The 18,154-nt window shown below is 35.5% G+C and overlaps 1 protein-coding gene across 3 annotated transcripts in view; it reads right to left on the minus strand.

Annotated features, from left to right (window-relative positions):
• Window positions 1-2,240: 2,240 nt before the first annotated feature.
• Window positions 2,241-18,154, minus strand: part of LOC132112768 (CNK3/IPCEF1 fusion protein-like) — a 31,553-nt gene continuing 15,639 nt past the window's right edge. For 2 of the 3 annotated variants that reach the window (XM_059520416.1, XM_059520418.1), the window contains 17 exons: window positions 17,352-17,393; window positions 16,273-16,392; window positions 13,269-13,337; window positions 12,690-12,809; window positions 8,949-9,037; window positions 8,563-8,592; window positions 8,279-8,382; window positions 7,506-7,630; window positions 7,195-7,228; window positions 6,921-7,096; window positions 6,550-6,623; window positions 6,051-6,122; window positions 4,313-4,386; window positions 3,915-3,985; window positions 3,222-3,324; window positions 2,910-3,088; window positions 2,241-2,610 (listed from right to left, as the gene is read on the minus strand). In XM_059520416.1, coding sequence (XP_059376399.1) covers window positions 2,287-2,610; window positions 2,910-3,088; window positions 3,222-3,324; window positions 3,915-3,985; window positions 4,313-4,386; window positions 6,051-6,122; window positions 6,550-6,623; window positions 6,921-7,096; window positions 7,195-7,228; window positions 7,506-7,630; window positions 8,279-8,382; window positions 8,563-8,592; window positions 8,949-9,037; window positions 12,690-12,809; window positions 13,269-13,337; window positions 16,273-16,392; window positions 17,352-17,393 — 1,806 coding nt within the window. In that variant the 3' untranslated portion in view covers window positions 2,241-2,286. The remainder of the gene's footprint in view (window positions 2,611-2,909; window positions 3,089-3,221; window positions 3,325-3,914; window positions 3,986-4,312; window positions 4,387-6,050; window positions 6,123-6,549; window positions 6,624-6,920; window positions 7,097-7,194; window positions 7,229-7,505; window positions 7,631-8,278; window positions 8,383-8,562; window positions 8,593-8,948; window positions 9,038-12,689; window positions 12,810-13,268; window positions 13,338-16,272; window positions 16,393-17,351; window positions 17,394-18,154) is intronic. The other variant, XM_059520417.1, reaches the window with a different exon arrangement.

Here is an 18,154-nt window from a genome sequence, read left to right on the forward strand (position 1 = left end):
CGAGTGAAGGAAGCACTGGCATTTTAGCGATGACTCATCTGAACGCCTCTGATTGGCCAATGCATTAATAAGCTCAAAAGAATCATGTGTGATTGGTTATAATGCGCAGTGCTGTAAAAACGCGTCTGTCTCTGGCTCAGCGCCAGCAAGCAATCACAGATCTGAATTTAGCAGCTGATGATATGACTTGCTGAAGTACTCGCACCGGTGTGATTGTATTAAAATTAATAAAATCTTAATCGGCTATTTTTTGTCTTTTGGAAGCTGCATTTAACTTGACTCCCCTCTGTTATAAGCCACACACGTACAACAAACTAATGTCACAGTGGTATCGTGTACTGTAATCGAATGTAGCCCAAGTTATTACCTGTAGACAGCACACGCGGTGTTCATCTAATAAGGATCTCCATCGCTAGCAAATAATAGCCTTTGCAGATTTGCTTTCAATTCAGTGCAGTTCCAGCCACGTTTTCAACGCTCTTTCTGTTCTTAAACGTTACAACTCCGAGTGAACCACTTCAGACGCTCAGCGCGTGCGGCAGGGAACTGAACGACTCATTCAAACTGATTCATGAACCAATTCACTCGTTTGCCAATTGGTTTGATCAAGCCTTTGAACAGAATTGACTCAAAAGAATGAATCATTCGCGACTGGGCATCGCTCATTGCCCAGAGAAAAGTAGACGGCGCGTTAGGAATAAACTGAAGCATTTATAACATTTATTGTATTAAGATAAAGTAACGAGAGGAGCGTCGCCCACATTAATGAAGTAAAAGTACAGATTTTCCCCCAAAAATTTACTCAAGCAAGAGTATAAAGTACCCATCTTTAAATATACTCCGAAAAGTATTATTTACCCCAAAAAATTACTCAAGTAAATGTAACGAAGTAAATGTAACTCGTTACTACCCACCTCTGCTTGTCATGCTAACTAATGATTTTACGCAAAACAAATAGTTTGGGGAAATACACAGCCACCTGTCCTGTACATTCCCACATTACAAAGACATGAGGTCAGAAAACGTCATTAATTTAAATAATAAAATATATATTTTTGAAACAATCGCAAATATTCTACTTGAAAATTGAACTGACATCGAAAATGTTTTTTCAAAACTATTTAATAAGTATTTCAACTATTTCAGTGGAACAGCTGTGGTGAGATTGGCTTTGGCTCTGCATAAACACAGCAAATGACAAATATCATTCAAATCTCATGTTTCCATATTTTTTTTTTTTTCAAAAATTAAAAGTAACATCAAATAAATTATTGTTACATTTTGGGACTTTTTCCTTTCTTTACAGGAGCATGAAGACAAAAACACCCAAGTCATTAAACACTCACTGCTCTCTTCCTACAGATGAGTTTGTCGCTTTAGGACAAAAATGTCTGAGTTTATAACCAGTTTTTACCTTGGATTATAAAGAAAACAAAAACAAACAAACAAACATAAAAAAACACTATTTGGCTGGTGACATTTTAAAATAGAATAAAAAAAGACATCAATAATATATATTCAGAAGCAATTTTATATATATATATATATATATATATATATATATATATATATATATATATATATATATATATATACACAGCCATTTAATGCTTGATTATACACTATTGGTAAAAAAAAAAAAAAAACACTAAAAGACTCAAAGGAACAGGTGACTGGAGTGTGAAATATCTCATGACCAAACACATGGCGCCACAGTGTGGCAATTCTAGGGATGCTGGGCATTTAATACAAACTATGCACAATGAGGTATATTTTTTCTCTCCCAGGAAATATAGTTACAACTTGTTTTCAGGATCTGCACTGTCATACATTCTCTACATAATAAAAAAACATACATTCTTATAAAAGCATACTTTCTTGTCTATCATGTCCGACCATACCAGAAACATTCATAAAATATTTCTGACATATTTAGGAAAACCTTACACACATACCTGACATAAAACAAATTGATATAATTAATCTAAAATCTATATTTTAAAATTACATACATCAGTATACAATCAACATGCTTTAGCAAGTGCCTAATGTAAGATTTGTTCCTTAGCCAGCATCAGGCAGTTCAGCATCATAAATTCAGTGATAGTTTTTAGTGAATGAACAGCAGAAGTATGAAGTGTTTTTGAAAAGCTTACTTCTGTTAAAACAGCCAGGGCTCTGTCCCAGATGGCTGCAAGTCAGATCCATATATTTATCCAAGCGTTGCACTTTCATTTCTGTTTTTGTTTTGTTTTGTTTTAATAGAGTACAGTAAGGAAACGGTTGTCATATGTAAAAATAGTTCTCTCTAGTTTTGTCTGTGACTGTGGTATCTGTTTGCATCGGCACCTGTGCCTCTGTAGAAGTGGAGCCTCTGTCTTCAGGTCTCTCTGCATCTACCAACTGTTCTCCATCACTCAGATTCAGTGTGCTTGCCTCGTCTTTGGCCTTGGACACTGTGTCTATGCTTGGTGAGTCTGTCTGTTTGTACTGTCTCTCAATGTCCTGCAGCAGCTCTTCATTTAACTTCTTCCACTGACGGAAATTCTGCGGTGAGAACTCAGAGTCTTCCAGGATCTTGTTAATCAGGTGAAGCTCTGCTTCCTTCGCCTAGAAAACACCAGCAGCCAATGAGAAATTAAGAGACCGCCGTGTGCATGACCTACTCTACCTGGCTTCCATACACTACCAGTAAAAAGATTTAATGTGTTTGAAAGAGGTCTCTAATCATTTATTTGATCAACACTACAGTAAAAACAGGAATGTTTTTACAACTCTATTGTATTGTATATGACTGGTACTATACTTTAAACTGTCCATCTTTAATAATTGACATGAGTAGGAAATAATGATAATAACAACAGTTTATGTTAGGTTGTTAGTGTGAGTGTAAATGCATGTCTTAACACCTTAAGTGTGCTTTGGAGGGCACGGAGTGTGTGTATCTTCTCATTGATAGCAGGGTTTTTGTTGCGTTTGATGAAGGATTTACGTAGCTGGTCATGAGTCGTCGGCTGATTCTGACCAATCAGAGACACTCCTCCTTTCTTCAGGCTATGAAACATTTCATCCATCTCATCTACTTTTCCTGAGAGACATAGAGAGATTTTGCTTGTTTAGTGAAAGTATTTTTTTTATTAAAGAATTAATTTTTGCTTTGAAAGGGCTATAAAGATTTAAAGATATAAAGAGGCTGATAATATTTTACAATGATCCTTTACCTGCAATTTTACTGCCCCCTGCTTGTGAAATGGTCATTGGTGCTGACATCCTGTTCTGCTTTCCCTTTGTTCGAGGAAGTGTGTGTGATTGTGTTTGAGTTTTCTATGACAAAAAGAAACTCTTTTAAACATTCTATGTTCTATAGGAAATGCACACAGCCAAGTTCCTCGTTTGGATAATGGAAAATTTCTGTTTATTGTAAAATTCTGCATTTATTCCAGATGATCCAAGCAGCTCTTTTCCACAAAATAAAGGTGAAGTGGCAACATTCTACACTACATTTGAAACCTTTATTACATTTATTCAGCAAAGACCAAATAAACTGATCAAAAGTGACAGTAGTCACATTAAAAAAGTATCAAAGTTGTCACAAAATCTGTTTACACCACTTATAATATTAAGAAATGTTTCTTGAGCATTAAATCAGCTTATTAAAATGATTTCTAAAGGATCAAGTGACACTGAAGACTGGAGTAAGGGCTGCTGAAAATCCAGATTTGCCAACACAGAGTTTAATGACATTTTATAATATATTAAATAATAATATTATATACAAAACAATTATTTTAATTATAAAATAGTATATTTCACAGAATTATGGTTTTACTGTATTGATTAAACCCAAAAATAATACAATCTTAGGGGTTTGGAACAACATGAGTGTTTGTGTATGTGTGTCTGTTTTTCCTCACTGTATTGACTTTCTTCCGGTGGGAAAGTGGTGAACGTGATTCCTCCTCAGATTCAGTTTCACTGTAACATTCTGACAACAAAAACTTTTTACATTGATATAGTAGTACGTAAACAGCATACATTCCATGAAAATTTGTTAACACACATGATGCAGTAACGAGGCATAATAAATACATTTCTGTTGGAATCATAATCATCTGAAACAAATTTTCACGCATGTCCAATAATTGACAAAAATGTCAAGAGGTTCTCATGTAGCATTTTATCAGTCAAAACTGATACTGTAGTGAACAGATTTTATTTAGCACAGAACTTGGAGCTGTCAGAGAACCACCTTAACTTAGCAGTGTAAAGATGCTAGCTATTAAAAAATAACATGAATGTGTTGTTTTCCTACCTTCTTCACTGTCTGGCTGACTTTGAACACCTTTCTTATGTTTCTGAATGGCTGTGATTAAGCAATTAATCCATCTGTTGAGACAGAGAGAGAAAAAGAGAGATCAGAGATTTCTCACCAGTTTCCTATTTGCATTGTGTTGCATTAGGTGAAGGCCAGTAGGGGGCAGAGGTGAGCTGTGAGTAATTCTGAATGTGTGAAAACCATGGAATGTATATGTGTGCTGTAGCACAGAGCAATAATAGGCAGGTAAACATGAGGTTAAACGCTCTGGCCTTCCCACAATCTCCAGTGCCACAGGCCGACCGACACTGTTGCTCTGTATGTCTGACTCGGAGCGTCGGCTGACTCACTGCTTTACTGCCGCTCCTCAAGTGCTACTCAAGAGGTCACAGCCATTAAAATTCATTTTAGAGTTCAGAGCTTTTATAACGAGGCTAAGATTGACTAGTGCAACCTGGCAACAGAATATCTGGACAATTGTGCTTGAAAATAATGGACCTAAATTGCATGAAACTCTTTAGAAGAGACAAACTGAGTCACCTGATATTGGTCTAATATTATTGTTTGACAAAAAAGTGGGGGAATGATACATGATAGTTAACACAACTGACCAGGGTTCTCTCCTGAAATCATATCATCAGCTCTATTTTTAGAGGTAACAAGCACCCGAGTTCCACTGGTCATGGGACAAATCATGAAGTGTAAAAGAGAGCTCAAATCTGTAGTGCTATTACATAACGTGCTCCACTCCAATTTCCTGTAGAGTTGCTATGCAGTGGCTGTTGAATTATCTGACCAAATACTAAAAAATTTATTTTCACAAAAATATATTTTTAAATAACTAATACAAGCCATTCCAGCTTACAAGCCCTTACCAACCATTACAATAATGGTTCTCAACTAGTTGGCCAATCCCACAACCCCACCCGCTTGCAAGCTTTCAGGGAGCCCAAATAAGGTAAAGGTATAGTTTAAAGGTATAGTTCACCCAGAAATTCTGTCATTAATTACCTCATGTCATGTACAAGAAAACCTTTTGTGTAAAGGAAACAAAAATAATGACTTCATTATTTTTATTACAACCAATCACATCAGTTTTCGAAAACAGTTTTGGACAAAAGAGGGCCTTGGAGTCTTTGGAAAAAGGTTGAGAACCACAGCATTAGAGGCACCAAAATATAATGGCAAAAAACAGTCTGGTTCCCAAAACATCCTCCTTTTCCTTTCATGAAAAATTCTACTATCCCACAGAATATTTATTAACCCCTTTTTAAAGGAGCTTTTTAAATAATTAGATGATGCTGTTTGCTTGCAAATTTTATTCTCGGTAACAAATAGATATTCACAAGACAGTGTAAAAATAAACTCAGCTGTGAGTATATGCAATTTATTCTAAACTCTCCCACACAGTATTTGCACTATTTGTGAAGTAAACCTATGAATCGCTTATGGTTGGCTATGCACACTAAACTTTAAAAAAGTACCTTCGCATCACACACTCCACCTTTAAAGATACAGTGTCATTGCATCTAACACATCTTTTAAAATTCAAAAGGTCAAAGCATAATCATTTGCACATGAAGAGAAACTGCAGGTGCGCAGCAAGATCTAATCATTGTGACATTTCGCTACTCAATGATTTTTACAAAATGCTCTCTAAGCTATAAACTCATGAATGACTGTCGTTTGGATGCAGCGGTAGAGAAAATGCTTGTTTATATGCAGCTACACTCACTTGCTCATGTCGGTTACATTATCAGCAGCGAAGAAAAAATTCTGGAAGCGCTGATGGCACATTTGAAATACACTAGAAGATAAAGAGAAAGAGAGAGAAAGAGATCAGATTATAATACCCATTAATCTCAGGGCAAAGGCTTTAGCAGCTTAATGAAAAAACAAAAACTCATTAGTCATTTTGGTGGCAGGTTGTGCTGTTCAGTGACTGTGGACTGCGGGGGACGCTCTGAGGAATGCAAAGTGTAATTCTGTTATTCACACCTCTCCGGCTAACTGCCCTCCTGCGTCTGATACTCTCACAGCCAACCACAAACACAGAGTCTGAGGAGACAGACGACTTCTGTTTCTTTATGACAGTGTGAACACAAACAATCATGCTGAATGGGGTTTAATGTTGTTCAGTCAACAGATACGCATCCCTTCAAATCTGACTTAGCTGCAAATAATGAATGGGTAATTAAATCCAGCATGTTCTGTGTAGTGCAGGAGATACTCACTACTTCCTCTTGTGTTCTCCTGCGCTCTCTATACTGTAGCTGCCGATCTTGATTAAGCCCTCCGCCTTCTCCTCCTTAACAAATATATGGGTTCAATAATTATTTGAAATATATCTACATTAAAAAAATATTAACTATATATGAGCATTAGATGTTGAAAAAGGTAATTTAAACATAAAAATAGGAGAAAATAAAACAAATCAATATAAAAAAAAAAAAGATAAAAATGCTTTCAAGAAGGGTTTCTTTCAGTTTTACAAAAAATCTTATTATAATAATGGACACTTGTAATTGGTTACACAGATTGGCACTTTATAAACATGAACATTTATATCTAAATTGAACCTCTTTGCAAGTAAACTTGTACTAACCTGTTGGCTTGTATACCAATACAGTGTAGGACCTTTCAGGACGAACCAAAATCTCTGCCATTTCTGAGTCATGAAGACGTTTGTTTCTTTTCTCTTCTTCCAGAGCCATCCGTCACAGTCTGGGCGGCCAAGTTCACGACAGGACACCCTCCTCCGGCTCAGCGCTGACCGTGTTCCTTAAGTGTTCACATGAATCAGGGTAGTGTCATTATTTTGCAATGAATGATATAAGATGTCCTAGAAAAAGTAGTGAATGAACAAATCCATGCCTGACCTTTAGTAGAGCTCTTTTTGTTCTCCTTTTCCTCCTGCGGTAAAAAGAAACGTATAATTAGTTTGAGATCACAGGGTTTAAAGAAGAGCTTCTGCTGATTTCATCAGAGTTGCCACATTAGAAACACTTTATAGTGTGATGCCCCAACAGATGCTTCTCAGTGACTCATGGCACACTCAAGATTATCATGCTCAAGGGTGACAAATCATAATAGTATCTCTCCAAAATGGTTTTTGACTATGAAAGTGTATTGAGTTGTGTGTCATACCAAATTAATGCTTATACATGTAATATATCTTTTTTGTTCTTACTCTTAGTCCTGCCATGTCAGGACAGGAGCTAGTGCTGGCTCGGTTGAGCTCTGAGTCTTGCGGGGACGGACTCCTTTCTACAGTTAAACCTATTTGCAAACTTTTTCGACTTGCACGCAGAGAATCTACAAAAGTGAAGATAGATTGAAACGTTTTTAGAGAGCATATAAGATGAAATCAGAGCGGTAACACTTTAGAATAAGGTTCCGTTAGTTAATGTTACAATGAACAATACATTTATTACTGTATTTATTAATCTTTGTTAATGTTAGTTAATGAAAATACAGTTATTCACTGTTAGTTTATGCTAATCCACACTGCATTAACTAATGTTAACAAGCACAATTTTGATTTGAATAATGCATTAGTAAATGTTGAAATTAACATTAACTAAGATTAATAAATGCTGAAGGATTGTTCTTGCTTAGTTCATGTTAACTAAATTAGTCAACTAACATTAACTAATGAAACCTTATTCTAAAGTGTTACCATCAAAGCTGTAAACGTCTGTAAGCTAAACAACAAATCTATATGTTCAGCAACAAAGAATACTAAAGAAACTAAAAGGCCAATAAAAAGACTAGCTTAAAATAAAATCAGTTAAAGTGCTGCTTCAGGCTATTTTATGCTGTTTAGTACTAGTTTAGCTGTAAAGCAACGTTGTTGACTAAACAATATTGTATTCTTTATTCAGAGCATAATTGGGCCAATATTTCATATATATATATATTAGTATCTTCAATATTTTCTGTAAAGTTTGCTGTGACTCTTACCTGTCCCTGGCTTTAAGGTGTTTGGCTGATGTACATTAGAGCTTTGTGCACTAGAGAGTGCTGATTTCTCCCGTCTGAAATAATGTGTGCTGTCTGATGCTGATCTGTGATACATAAACACACACACATGCAGTATACACTATATGAAAGCATAAAACACAAAAAAAATTATCGATAAACAAAGTCAGCTAAGTTGACCTTTGCAGCGCTACATATACAGATACACACATACTATAGTTCACATTCAAATCCAGCTCAACCATGCTATACACACACACACAGACCTGAGATAGCGGATCGCTTGCATGTCCTCACTGTAGCTCATCGAAAACAGTTATGAAACAAGAATTTCGTTTATGAAACACAGGCAGAGAAATGGAGACTTTCACTTCTTGAACACAGTAAGTTTACTGTAAAAAAGTCAAATAATGGAAAGCACAGACTCAAGGCTAAGCATTATGGTAGGCAAATACAAATCTATCCTATTATATCATACCATATTGCCTCTATACTAACTACTATAATATCTTCACCTCAATTATGTTTTAACAACAAACATGAAATGAGCGACAAGAAATGCCTCTACAGAGCCTCATGCAAATTTAGCATCAGAAAAAACAATATAGTGATTATAAGAGCATCTGAGGATATTCAAAGGAGCCGAACTTACCTGAAGGACATAGAGCGGACTGAAGCTGCCACTCTGCCCAAAAGAGAAGGTCGGTTTTTCTCTTCCTCTTCTTCCTCTTCCTCCTCTCTCTGAAAGTAAGGAATTGGTTAGATTGATGAGATGTTTGGAAAAACCCAATGCATATTTCTTTGTGGCGACACATTTTAGGTGTGTGACAATGAGTTTATGAGCACATTTTCTATGTGCCTGTGTTTGGGTTTATTAAGCAGTACTTTGGGGGCAATAATATATATTTAAACTACATTCAGAGTCATTATCCACAAATTTAGAAAACTTGGAACATTGGTGAACCTTCCCAGGAGTGGAAAGCCTACTAAAATTACTCCAGGAGCACAACGACGACTCATCCAGGAGGTCATAAAAAACCCCAGAACAACATCTAAAGAACTGCAGGCCTCACTTGCCTCAATTAAGGTCAGTGTTCATGATTCAACAATAAGAAAGAGACTGGGCAAAAACAGCATCCATGGGAGAATTCCCAGGCAAAAACCATTGCTGACCAAAAAGAACACAAAGGCTTGTCTCACATTTGCCAAAAAATATCTTTATTAAGCATGGGCCGTATGAGATTTTGACGGTATGATAACTTTAAGGAAAAATATCACGGTTTCATGGTATTGTTGTTACAGCTCTGAAATGTTTTTTTGGGCGTTGTCAGAATATATTTTGTTTTTGAGCAACAATAGAGAACAGTAGAATTTTTTTATTATTTTATTTGTTTCCTAAAAATAAAATCAAAAATAAAGCTTGGCATCTTTATTTAACCTAATTCTGTAATAACAGTTATTTAATTAGTTATATAATTCATATACATAACATTTATATCAGTATACTTATATATGAGTATACTTTTGAAAGCTGTGGGACGCTGTGCGGGAAACAAAAAGGAACGCTGAATGTGAGGTTTACCTGGGGCTTAAGATCGGTCATCCTACACACACGTGACTGACCGCTCACTCGAACCAACAGGACGAGGAGGGATTCCTACTCTTTCAGTCTTTAAGGAGACATGGAAAACAGTGCATACCGCAGGAACGGTATAATGGAAAATATTAGTGGTTTTGAAACCGTGACAACCTCAAATCACGGTATATCTTGAAACCGGTAATCGGCCCAAGCCTAATCCTGATTATCCCCTTTTGGGAAAATATTAGGTGGACTGATGCAAAGATGAACTTTTTGGAAGGTGTGTGTTCAGTTACATCTGGCATAAAACCAACACAGCATTTTGCAGTGGGACAATGATCCCAAACACACCCACAAGTCCACCTCTGAATGGCTCAAGAAAAACTAAATTAAGGTTTTGCAGTGTCCAAGTCAATGTCCGGACTTAAATACGACTGAGATGCTTTGTCATGACCTTAAACAGTCCATTCATGCTCGAAATTCCTCCAATGTGGCTGAATTAAAACAATTCTGCAAAGAAGAAAATTCCACCACAGTGCTGTGAAAGACTCATTGCCAGTTATTTCAAATGCTTGATTGCGGTTGTTGCTGTAAAGGGTGGCACAACCAGTTATTAGATTTAGGGGGCAATTACTTTTCACATAGTGCCAGGCAGGTTTGGACAGCTTTTTTCCCTTAATAAATAAAATAATTATTTCAAAACTGCATTTTGTATTTACTTGGGTTATCTTTGTATATTATTAAAATTAGTTTAATGATCGGAATCATTCAAGTGTGAATAATACGCAAAAAAAAAATATATATATATATATATATTACATTATATATATATATATTATATTATATATATATATTATATTATATATATCAAAGATTCCTGAGAAAAAGTATCACACGTTCCAAAAAATATTAAGCAGCAAAAAATGATAGATTTCCAATATTGATAATAAATGTGACACTGAAAACTGGAGTAATGATGCTGAAATATCAGCTTTGCATCACAGGAATAAATTGTGTTTTAAAGTATAGTAAAATAGTAAACCAATATTTTCAATTGCAATAATAATTCATAATATTAATGCATTTTTCTGTATTTTTGAACAAATAAACAACTTTGATGAGCATAAGAGACTTCTTTAAAAAAATATAAAAAATCTTTCTGATCCCAAACTTTTGAACAGTAGTTTATGTCAGGGTTATTATCATTAACTAAAACCATAAACATCTTCATTACCTGGGAGGAGGGGGGATTAAACTTATTTTATTCCAGCTAGTTCCCAAGGCCACATTTTTCTTTAAGTGTAAGTTAAGGCACTAAAAATAACTAAAATCTAAATAACCTACAACTAAATAATAATAAAAAATGACAAAAAAGCACAACATTTTATGAAAATAAAAACAGAAATAGAAATAGGAATAGTATTATCAATGATACTAAAACAACACTGAAATGTGCTTGATAAAAAAAACTATTGTGTCCGCATTCATCAGTATGTAAAGGATCTGTGTGTTTGTCACATCCCCGTGGATCAGTCCCTCAGGGTCACCAATAGACCCAATCATTTTAAAAGCCACATGACTGCTCCATCACACACTGTCCTAATGAGTGTTTACAGTCACGGGAGACTGGAGGGAAGAAAGTTGCTGTTGTCATGACGATGCTCTTAAGGCACGACAAGTTCATATGAAAATTAGATTGTCTCTTTCATTTGAAAATGTTTATTTTAATGTGCATGTCTGAGTCTGCTTGTGTGAGAGAATCTGTAATCATTTCAGTGTCACAAAGAGGAAATGTGTTGCTTACTGAACAAGCACAACCACATGTGACGTCAATAAATCTGTTGCAAAGCAACTGCTAAAAAAACCAAGAGAGTAAAATGCTTGCAGCACCTCATATCATGTGTTCATTTCTATCTGGTTATTAACAGTTAAAACACTTTGGCTTTGTTTAGTGAGGCAGACAGCAAAAATCTTATTTTTTACTGTATCTGATTTTACAGACCAGATTCAAGGCACAGACAATACTAATATGATATTTTTACTTTATTACTACTTGAATGTGCATTAATTTATATTCACTCTTTCATCATATAGGGAACTACATGACACTCATATAGTGAATAGTAAATTAACAAATGTCACCAAAATGTGGAGTATATTGGTGATATGTGACATGAAACCCCATTCCAGCCATATAAGAAAAATCATGCTTTGGTAAATCATAATTAATCATAACAATACAAATAAAAAAACCTGGATAAGAACTTAGTTAGGACATTACGTGATAACAATTATGAGATCCTGACAGACAGATAATTATGAGAAGTCATAATTATGAGTGACAAAATGAAAATGACACAAGTAAAAACTATGAGATAAAAAGTCATAATTAGGCCATGTCAAAATTTGTATGCCACAATTTCAAATTTTATGTCAATTATGATTTACTAAAGCATGATTTGTTTCACATGTGGCAGAAATTGGCTTCTATACACAAGTCATGGTTGTGAAAAAGTACAGTTTTCATCCTTTCTTTCCAGTGAGAGTGAATCTCATTTGTTGTAATGAGTGCAATGGGTTCATTTGCCAAAAAACTGTGGAAGTTCAAATTTAAGATCGAATTTGATTACCAAATCAGATATGTGTCTGCATTAATAAAGCTGATAAAAGTTGGAAAGCTGATAAAGTGATTTCAGTGTCTTTGAGCTAGACTGCAAATATAAAAGTAGTATTTTCATGTGAAAATTATGCCAACAATTATTTAGAAAATGCTTAAAGTGGCATATGTTGAAGAAAAGGATGAACCTCTAGTACCTCAGACTTGGCTCGGCTCTCCTTGCGTTTCAGGAATCCTGGAATCCTCCTCAAAACCAGAGTGACTCCATTTGGATTTTCCTCCAGTTTTTGAACAAGGTTTGCCCGGCTCCAGCCAACCTGAAATAGGATGTATCGTTAACATTGCATGAAATAAATGCATATTTGCATCCAAAATGGTGTTCTTTTGCACATGATGCTTGTGGCTGCACCTATCTTTGGGACATTTTTAGAAAACTGTGCTAGATTTTTACAAATAATTTCATTTAAAATGGCTTTTTACTCACTTTTTCTTTATCTGAAGTAACTATTGTTTTTCTTCTATGCCTATCAGTAATTGCAGGACACTGGGGCACAAGCTATTAATAATCCAAATTAGTGGACAAAAGACATCTGCTCAAATCCAGCAGGCAGGTCATCAAATGGACGGAAGAGTCTTACTGTGCCAACCCGGGGTCCAGCCCCTCTCATTGGAACCCTGGCTAATTTCCTTCCTTACAGCACTCTTTATGTAAATAACACCAGTATATCACTATTAGTGCAGTTAAACATCATTACAATTGAACTGTTTTCACTTACCACTATCTGTCCGTTGACCTGAAGGACTTCATCTTCAGCTAAAATCTTCTCAAAGATCTCTGTAGGATACTGTAAGACAGGATATATGGTCATGTACAACACAGTGTTCTAAGACACACTACTGAGTAAAAGAGCACCAAAAACACTTCTACCAAAAATTCCAAAGTAATAATTGCAATGGCTTAGAAGGAACCGCCCCACAAGCAGAAACCTCATGCCCATTCAAACAGGAATGTTGCTCCTTTTTGAACCAAGTGGATTTTGAATGCAACATCAACATCTTTAAGATTGAATGATTATTATACACTACCATTCAAAACTTCAGGGTCAGAAATATTTAAAAATAATGAAACAGTAGTTTTATTCTGCAAAAATATATTATATTGGTCAAAAGTGACAGTAAAACTTGCTAGTAAAAAATATTTTAAAGGAAAGTAAATGTGGCTCTTTTGAATGAAATAATCCTCCACAAAAATATTATGCAGCAACATTGAGTTTCAACATTGAGAATGTTGCATTACATGTTTTTGAGCACCAAATCAGCATTATATTGATTTCTGAAGGATCATGTGACACTTAAGAAGACTGGAAAGTGCAGTTTTTTAGATGAAACTAAAGGATATGACATCACAACTCCTTCCCCTTCTGACCCTAAAGAAAGCAGTTTACATGGAAGCATCATTTTATCTCATTCTCATAATAGAAAAGAAAAATGAGCAAACAATTTAAACCCACGATTCTTGTTTTAAGCGAGTCCAGAAACTAGCCAACCTTTTCCCTAGGAGGAAGTTAACCTTTCGCCCACTCGGTTATGAGCCAATTCATTTATGTGTGAATTCACTGCAAACACACTCTGTCATATCTCCCAGCAGACAATTTAGGGAATGATTTACACCTGTTTATGCCAGAAACACAAAATTTCCCTCCCTAAATAAATACATTAGAAAAACAAAATTAAGCTTTTCAATCTTGGTAAAATATATTGAAGGGCTAAACTAGAATTCAATGGATTTGACATTGGCTCCTGTGCGCAAAATGAGAATCAGAGCTGGTAATTGGTCCATGAACCCTGCTGGTTTCCTATAATATTCAGCACTCCTTCCAGGATTATAACAAGAAATTCAAAAGGAGAACTGAGGGAGCATGTTCAGACCGGCACTGGTCAATGAATCGACTGCAGTGTCAGATGTCAGCCCAAGTTGGATCTAAATAGTATTGATTGTGCTGGAAATGTGCTGTTAGCACAGAGACCTCCTGCTTAAGAGACAATGAACCAGTATAGTACAACCTCAGGCTAACTGAATCCACCAATAATCATCAATTATTATATTCTCTGAATCTTCGTTTCTCACAAGCATGCCAAATACAAACTTAATTAGTTTTCCCACAACCTCTCTCCAGAAAACAGGAGAGGCAGGTCTCACTTGGCAAGTATTTTTTATATTTTGACAGACATTCCTTTGTCAATAAACTACAGTGTACTGAACAGTGTAAAACCCTGATATTGGATTTCCTTGTATGGTTTGTGAATGATTGACAATGTAATCATTCATGTTGCATTGTGTGTTTTGGGTCTGATTTGAAGACACACAAAATATAAAGGCCCCAAATTCATTTCAAACATGTACCCCCCCAAAAAAAGAGCATGAGCACAAGCCTTCAGAGCATGACTGTTCTTAAAAAAAACAGGTCAAATTTAAACCAATCATAGAATTTTTAATTGAACATTTTATCAGTCCACAGACACCTTACAGAAGAACTTCTCTTTTGTGGAGCTGCCATGTCATGTGTCTAAGGTACAGAAAGGAAGAGCTTTACATAATTAAACTCTCTTTAAATAGCTTCACCCTTAGCAACATATTAGCTGAATACAATACAAAGTAAAAGGACTGTCTGAGTAAAAATGATTTGAGCTCTGTTTAAAGAAAGAGATAAAAGAGACAGAGAGGGAGAAAGGTGATGTTGAAACTCCATCTGTACCTCTAAGCATGATTAGTTCTTTATCATTCGCAAAACTATAGTGTGAATTTAAAGGGTCATATGATGCGATTATCGCAAGCTGCTGGCCATTCCTCACTGTTTGCAAGGACCGTCTGGTGCTTCTGACTCACGGTATGTTAGTAGGTTTACAAAGGATTTGCCACTGATGATTCAAACGTGAGTTTTGAGCAGTGTAGAATAGCACTTGCAGTTTGTCCTTCCTCCAAACACAAATGCAGACATGGTTTACTGTTTACGCAGTGCAATATGCAACACAGCGTGTAAAAAGACAGTATAAGTCATTATAATCCGTAATTATGTCCCCACTGGATGCAGCGACTGCCTCGTTTCTAATGGGCTTTATTGTTTTTGTCCTGTCATGCCGGAGTTCTGAACGGGACACACCATAACAGTATATGTTGAGGGGTGTAACTTTCCATCACACGCTTGAAACATTTGGCCAATCACAACGCACTGGATAGCTGGCCAATAAGAGCACACCTCGCTTTTCAGAACGGCAGGGCACAGAGGAGAAACAATAATGTAAGTTATGTGGAAAGTAATGTGTTTTTTTAACCTTAACCCGCATATACAGTACACATTTCAATACACCAGATACACAAAATAATGTTATTTTTAGCAACATCATTTGACCCCTTTAACATTAGCAAAGTATCCAAATAAATACTGAATACTGAAAATTACATGAACCTTAGACATTGTAAAAATGATTTTTCAAATTTAAAAATAAACCAAGATCAATAGAGTATGTTTTACAAGAAAATAATATTTCAGTCCTTCTACCTCAAAGTCTCATGTTTAATTCAATGCATTACTTGCCTTTTCCTTGTAATCAATTGTGAAATATCTGACTGAAAATTGTTTCAAAGCTAATTTGTTCACAGTGCTGCTGAAAGCCAAACGAAAAATAGGAAACATAATTGGACAACAAGGAGAGAGGATGAAATAGTTAAAGAATGAATTACTGTAAATAAATCAAGTTATAAATGATAAGATGCATTACCACTTGATCTCCTGCTGAAGCTGGGAGCAGGTCAACACTCTCCAGCTGGGCAGTATGGGTAAGAAGAGGCGACGGAGTAATGGTCAAAATATCATCACACACTGCTACCAGCTGACGACACTAGAGAAAGAGACAGAAAGAAAAAGAAAAAGATTGGTTATTTCTTCTGAAGTAATGAATATAATCACATATATTATTGGAATAATAGAGGATTCTGTAGGCAACACTGCCATTTAACTGTTTGGTGTCGGTAAGATGTTATTTGGAAGAAAACTGATCAACAGTGACATTTATAATGTTAAAAATTTTTTTTATTTCAAATAAAACCTTTATATTTTTTTTATTCTTTTGCATTCATGAAAGAATCCTGAACAAAATGTATCACCACTTCCTTGGTGAGCATATCAATTTTTTCTCAAAAACATTTGAAAAAGTCTGTCCTCAAACTTCTGAACAGCAAATGTAAGTGTAAATATAATACATTTACAAAATATTATATAAATAATATGAATACCATAATACAATATTAAAAGAATGTCCCAGGATCAATACAAGTTCAGCTCTATCAACAAATACATCTTTAACTACATGTAAAAATCACATTTACAGCAAGTACAGTACTGGAAGTTTATAAAGTATTGCCCTGGGATAATGTTAAAGTATACACTGCTGTCCCAATGATGAAAGGATGATTCAGAAAATTTCTAATTAAAAGTTTATATGCCACACTTTTAATATTAAATAAAGTACTGTAACAAAAATATAAGCTGCACATTTACTTAAAACTTTATTCATTACACTAAACTATTTTTGTGAAAATTACTTTTCTGTGGTAAATGACAGCATATCAGTTAGGCCTACCACTGAAAGTCTGTAATTGTGTGTAATTTCTGTCACTGAAATGTATTAATATATTCATATGAACTTCATAACTGCAATATGTGTAAGGCTTGAAAATATAATACAGTATTATAATATAATACAATATAATAATAATATATGAATATTTTAATGTAATTTAAAGAATGAAAAGATATTTAGAAAGTAAGAGTGAAAACAGAAGGCCCATGATCTCTTACAATAGATATAATGTCCTTCTCCTTTTCAAACACAGCGGTTTCCTACAGGGAAGAGAGAGAGAGAGAGAGAAATGAGAACATTTCCTAAAAATGCAAGTGTTTCCACCCACTGAAGATTTGAATCCAGTATTCAGAGATCAACAAACACACATGAGGGGAGTTCACCTAACCAACTCACTCCAGGGCTGATTCAGCTCCTTCACATCTCTCAATGAAACACTTCCTCAAACAGAGAACACACCGCTAACATACAGCCAGCAACCCGTACAAGAGCTAAGCACAAGATTACATATACACAAGCGCACACTCATACTGCTGACTGTACAGAACATGTAGATCATAGTCTAATTAAAGGATTAGGGTGGCTGCTGAAGATCGGTGGCAAGAGAAAAGCATTTGAACCAGATTTACTGATGAGCCAGATCTTATGTAACATCCCTAAAGATAAACACTGAATCCCAGACCACCAACAGATTTACTTCAGCCTATGCACAACTCACTCAGCCATGAAATTCAGCACAAATAAGGGCTCATATCCAACCTCAGATCTGTTTGTATTGGCTAAACGGATTCAGTGTTAATCCATCTGAGGCATGAAAGTATGTACTTACCGAACTCAGGTATGCAAGAGAGAGGATATGACATGACACGCAGCTGAACAATTTTGTGTTTAGGAGGTATGTGTGTGTGACACTGATGGCTCACTTCTCGTTAATTTAAACAGGCGTGACACTTCCCCTCATGAGAAATCAACACACACACAAACATTTAGGCTCACAAAGAGTTTTATTTGAATGCATTCA

Source organism: Carassius carassius, chromosome 32, assembly GCF_963082965.1.
Source record: "Carassius carassius chromosome 32, fCarCar2.1, whole genome shotgun sequence".
In the NCBI taxonomy this organism is placed as follows: Eukaryota; Metazoa; Chordata; class Actinopteri; order Cypriniformes; family Cyprinidae; genus Carassius; species Carassius carassius.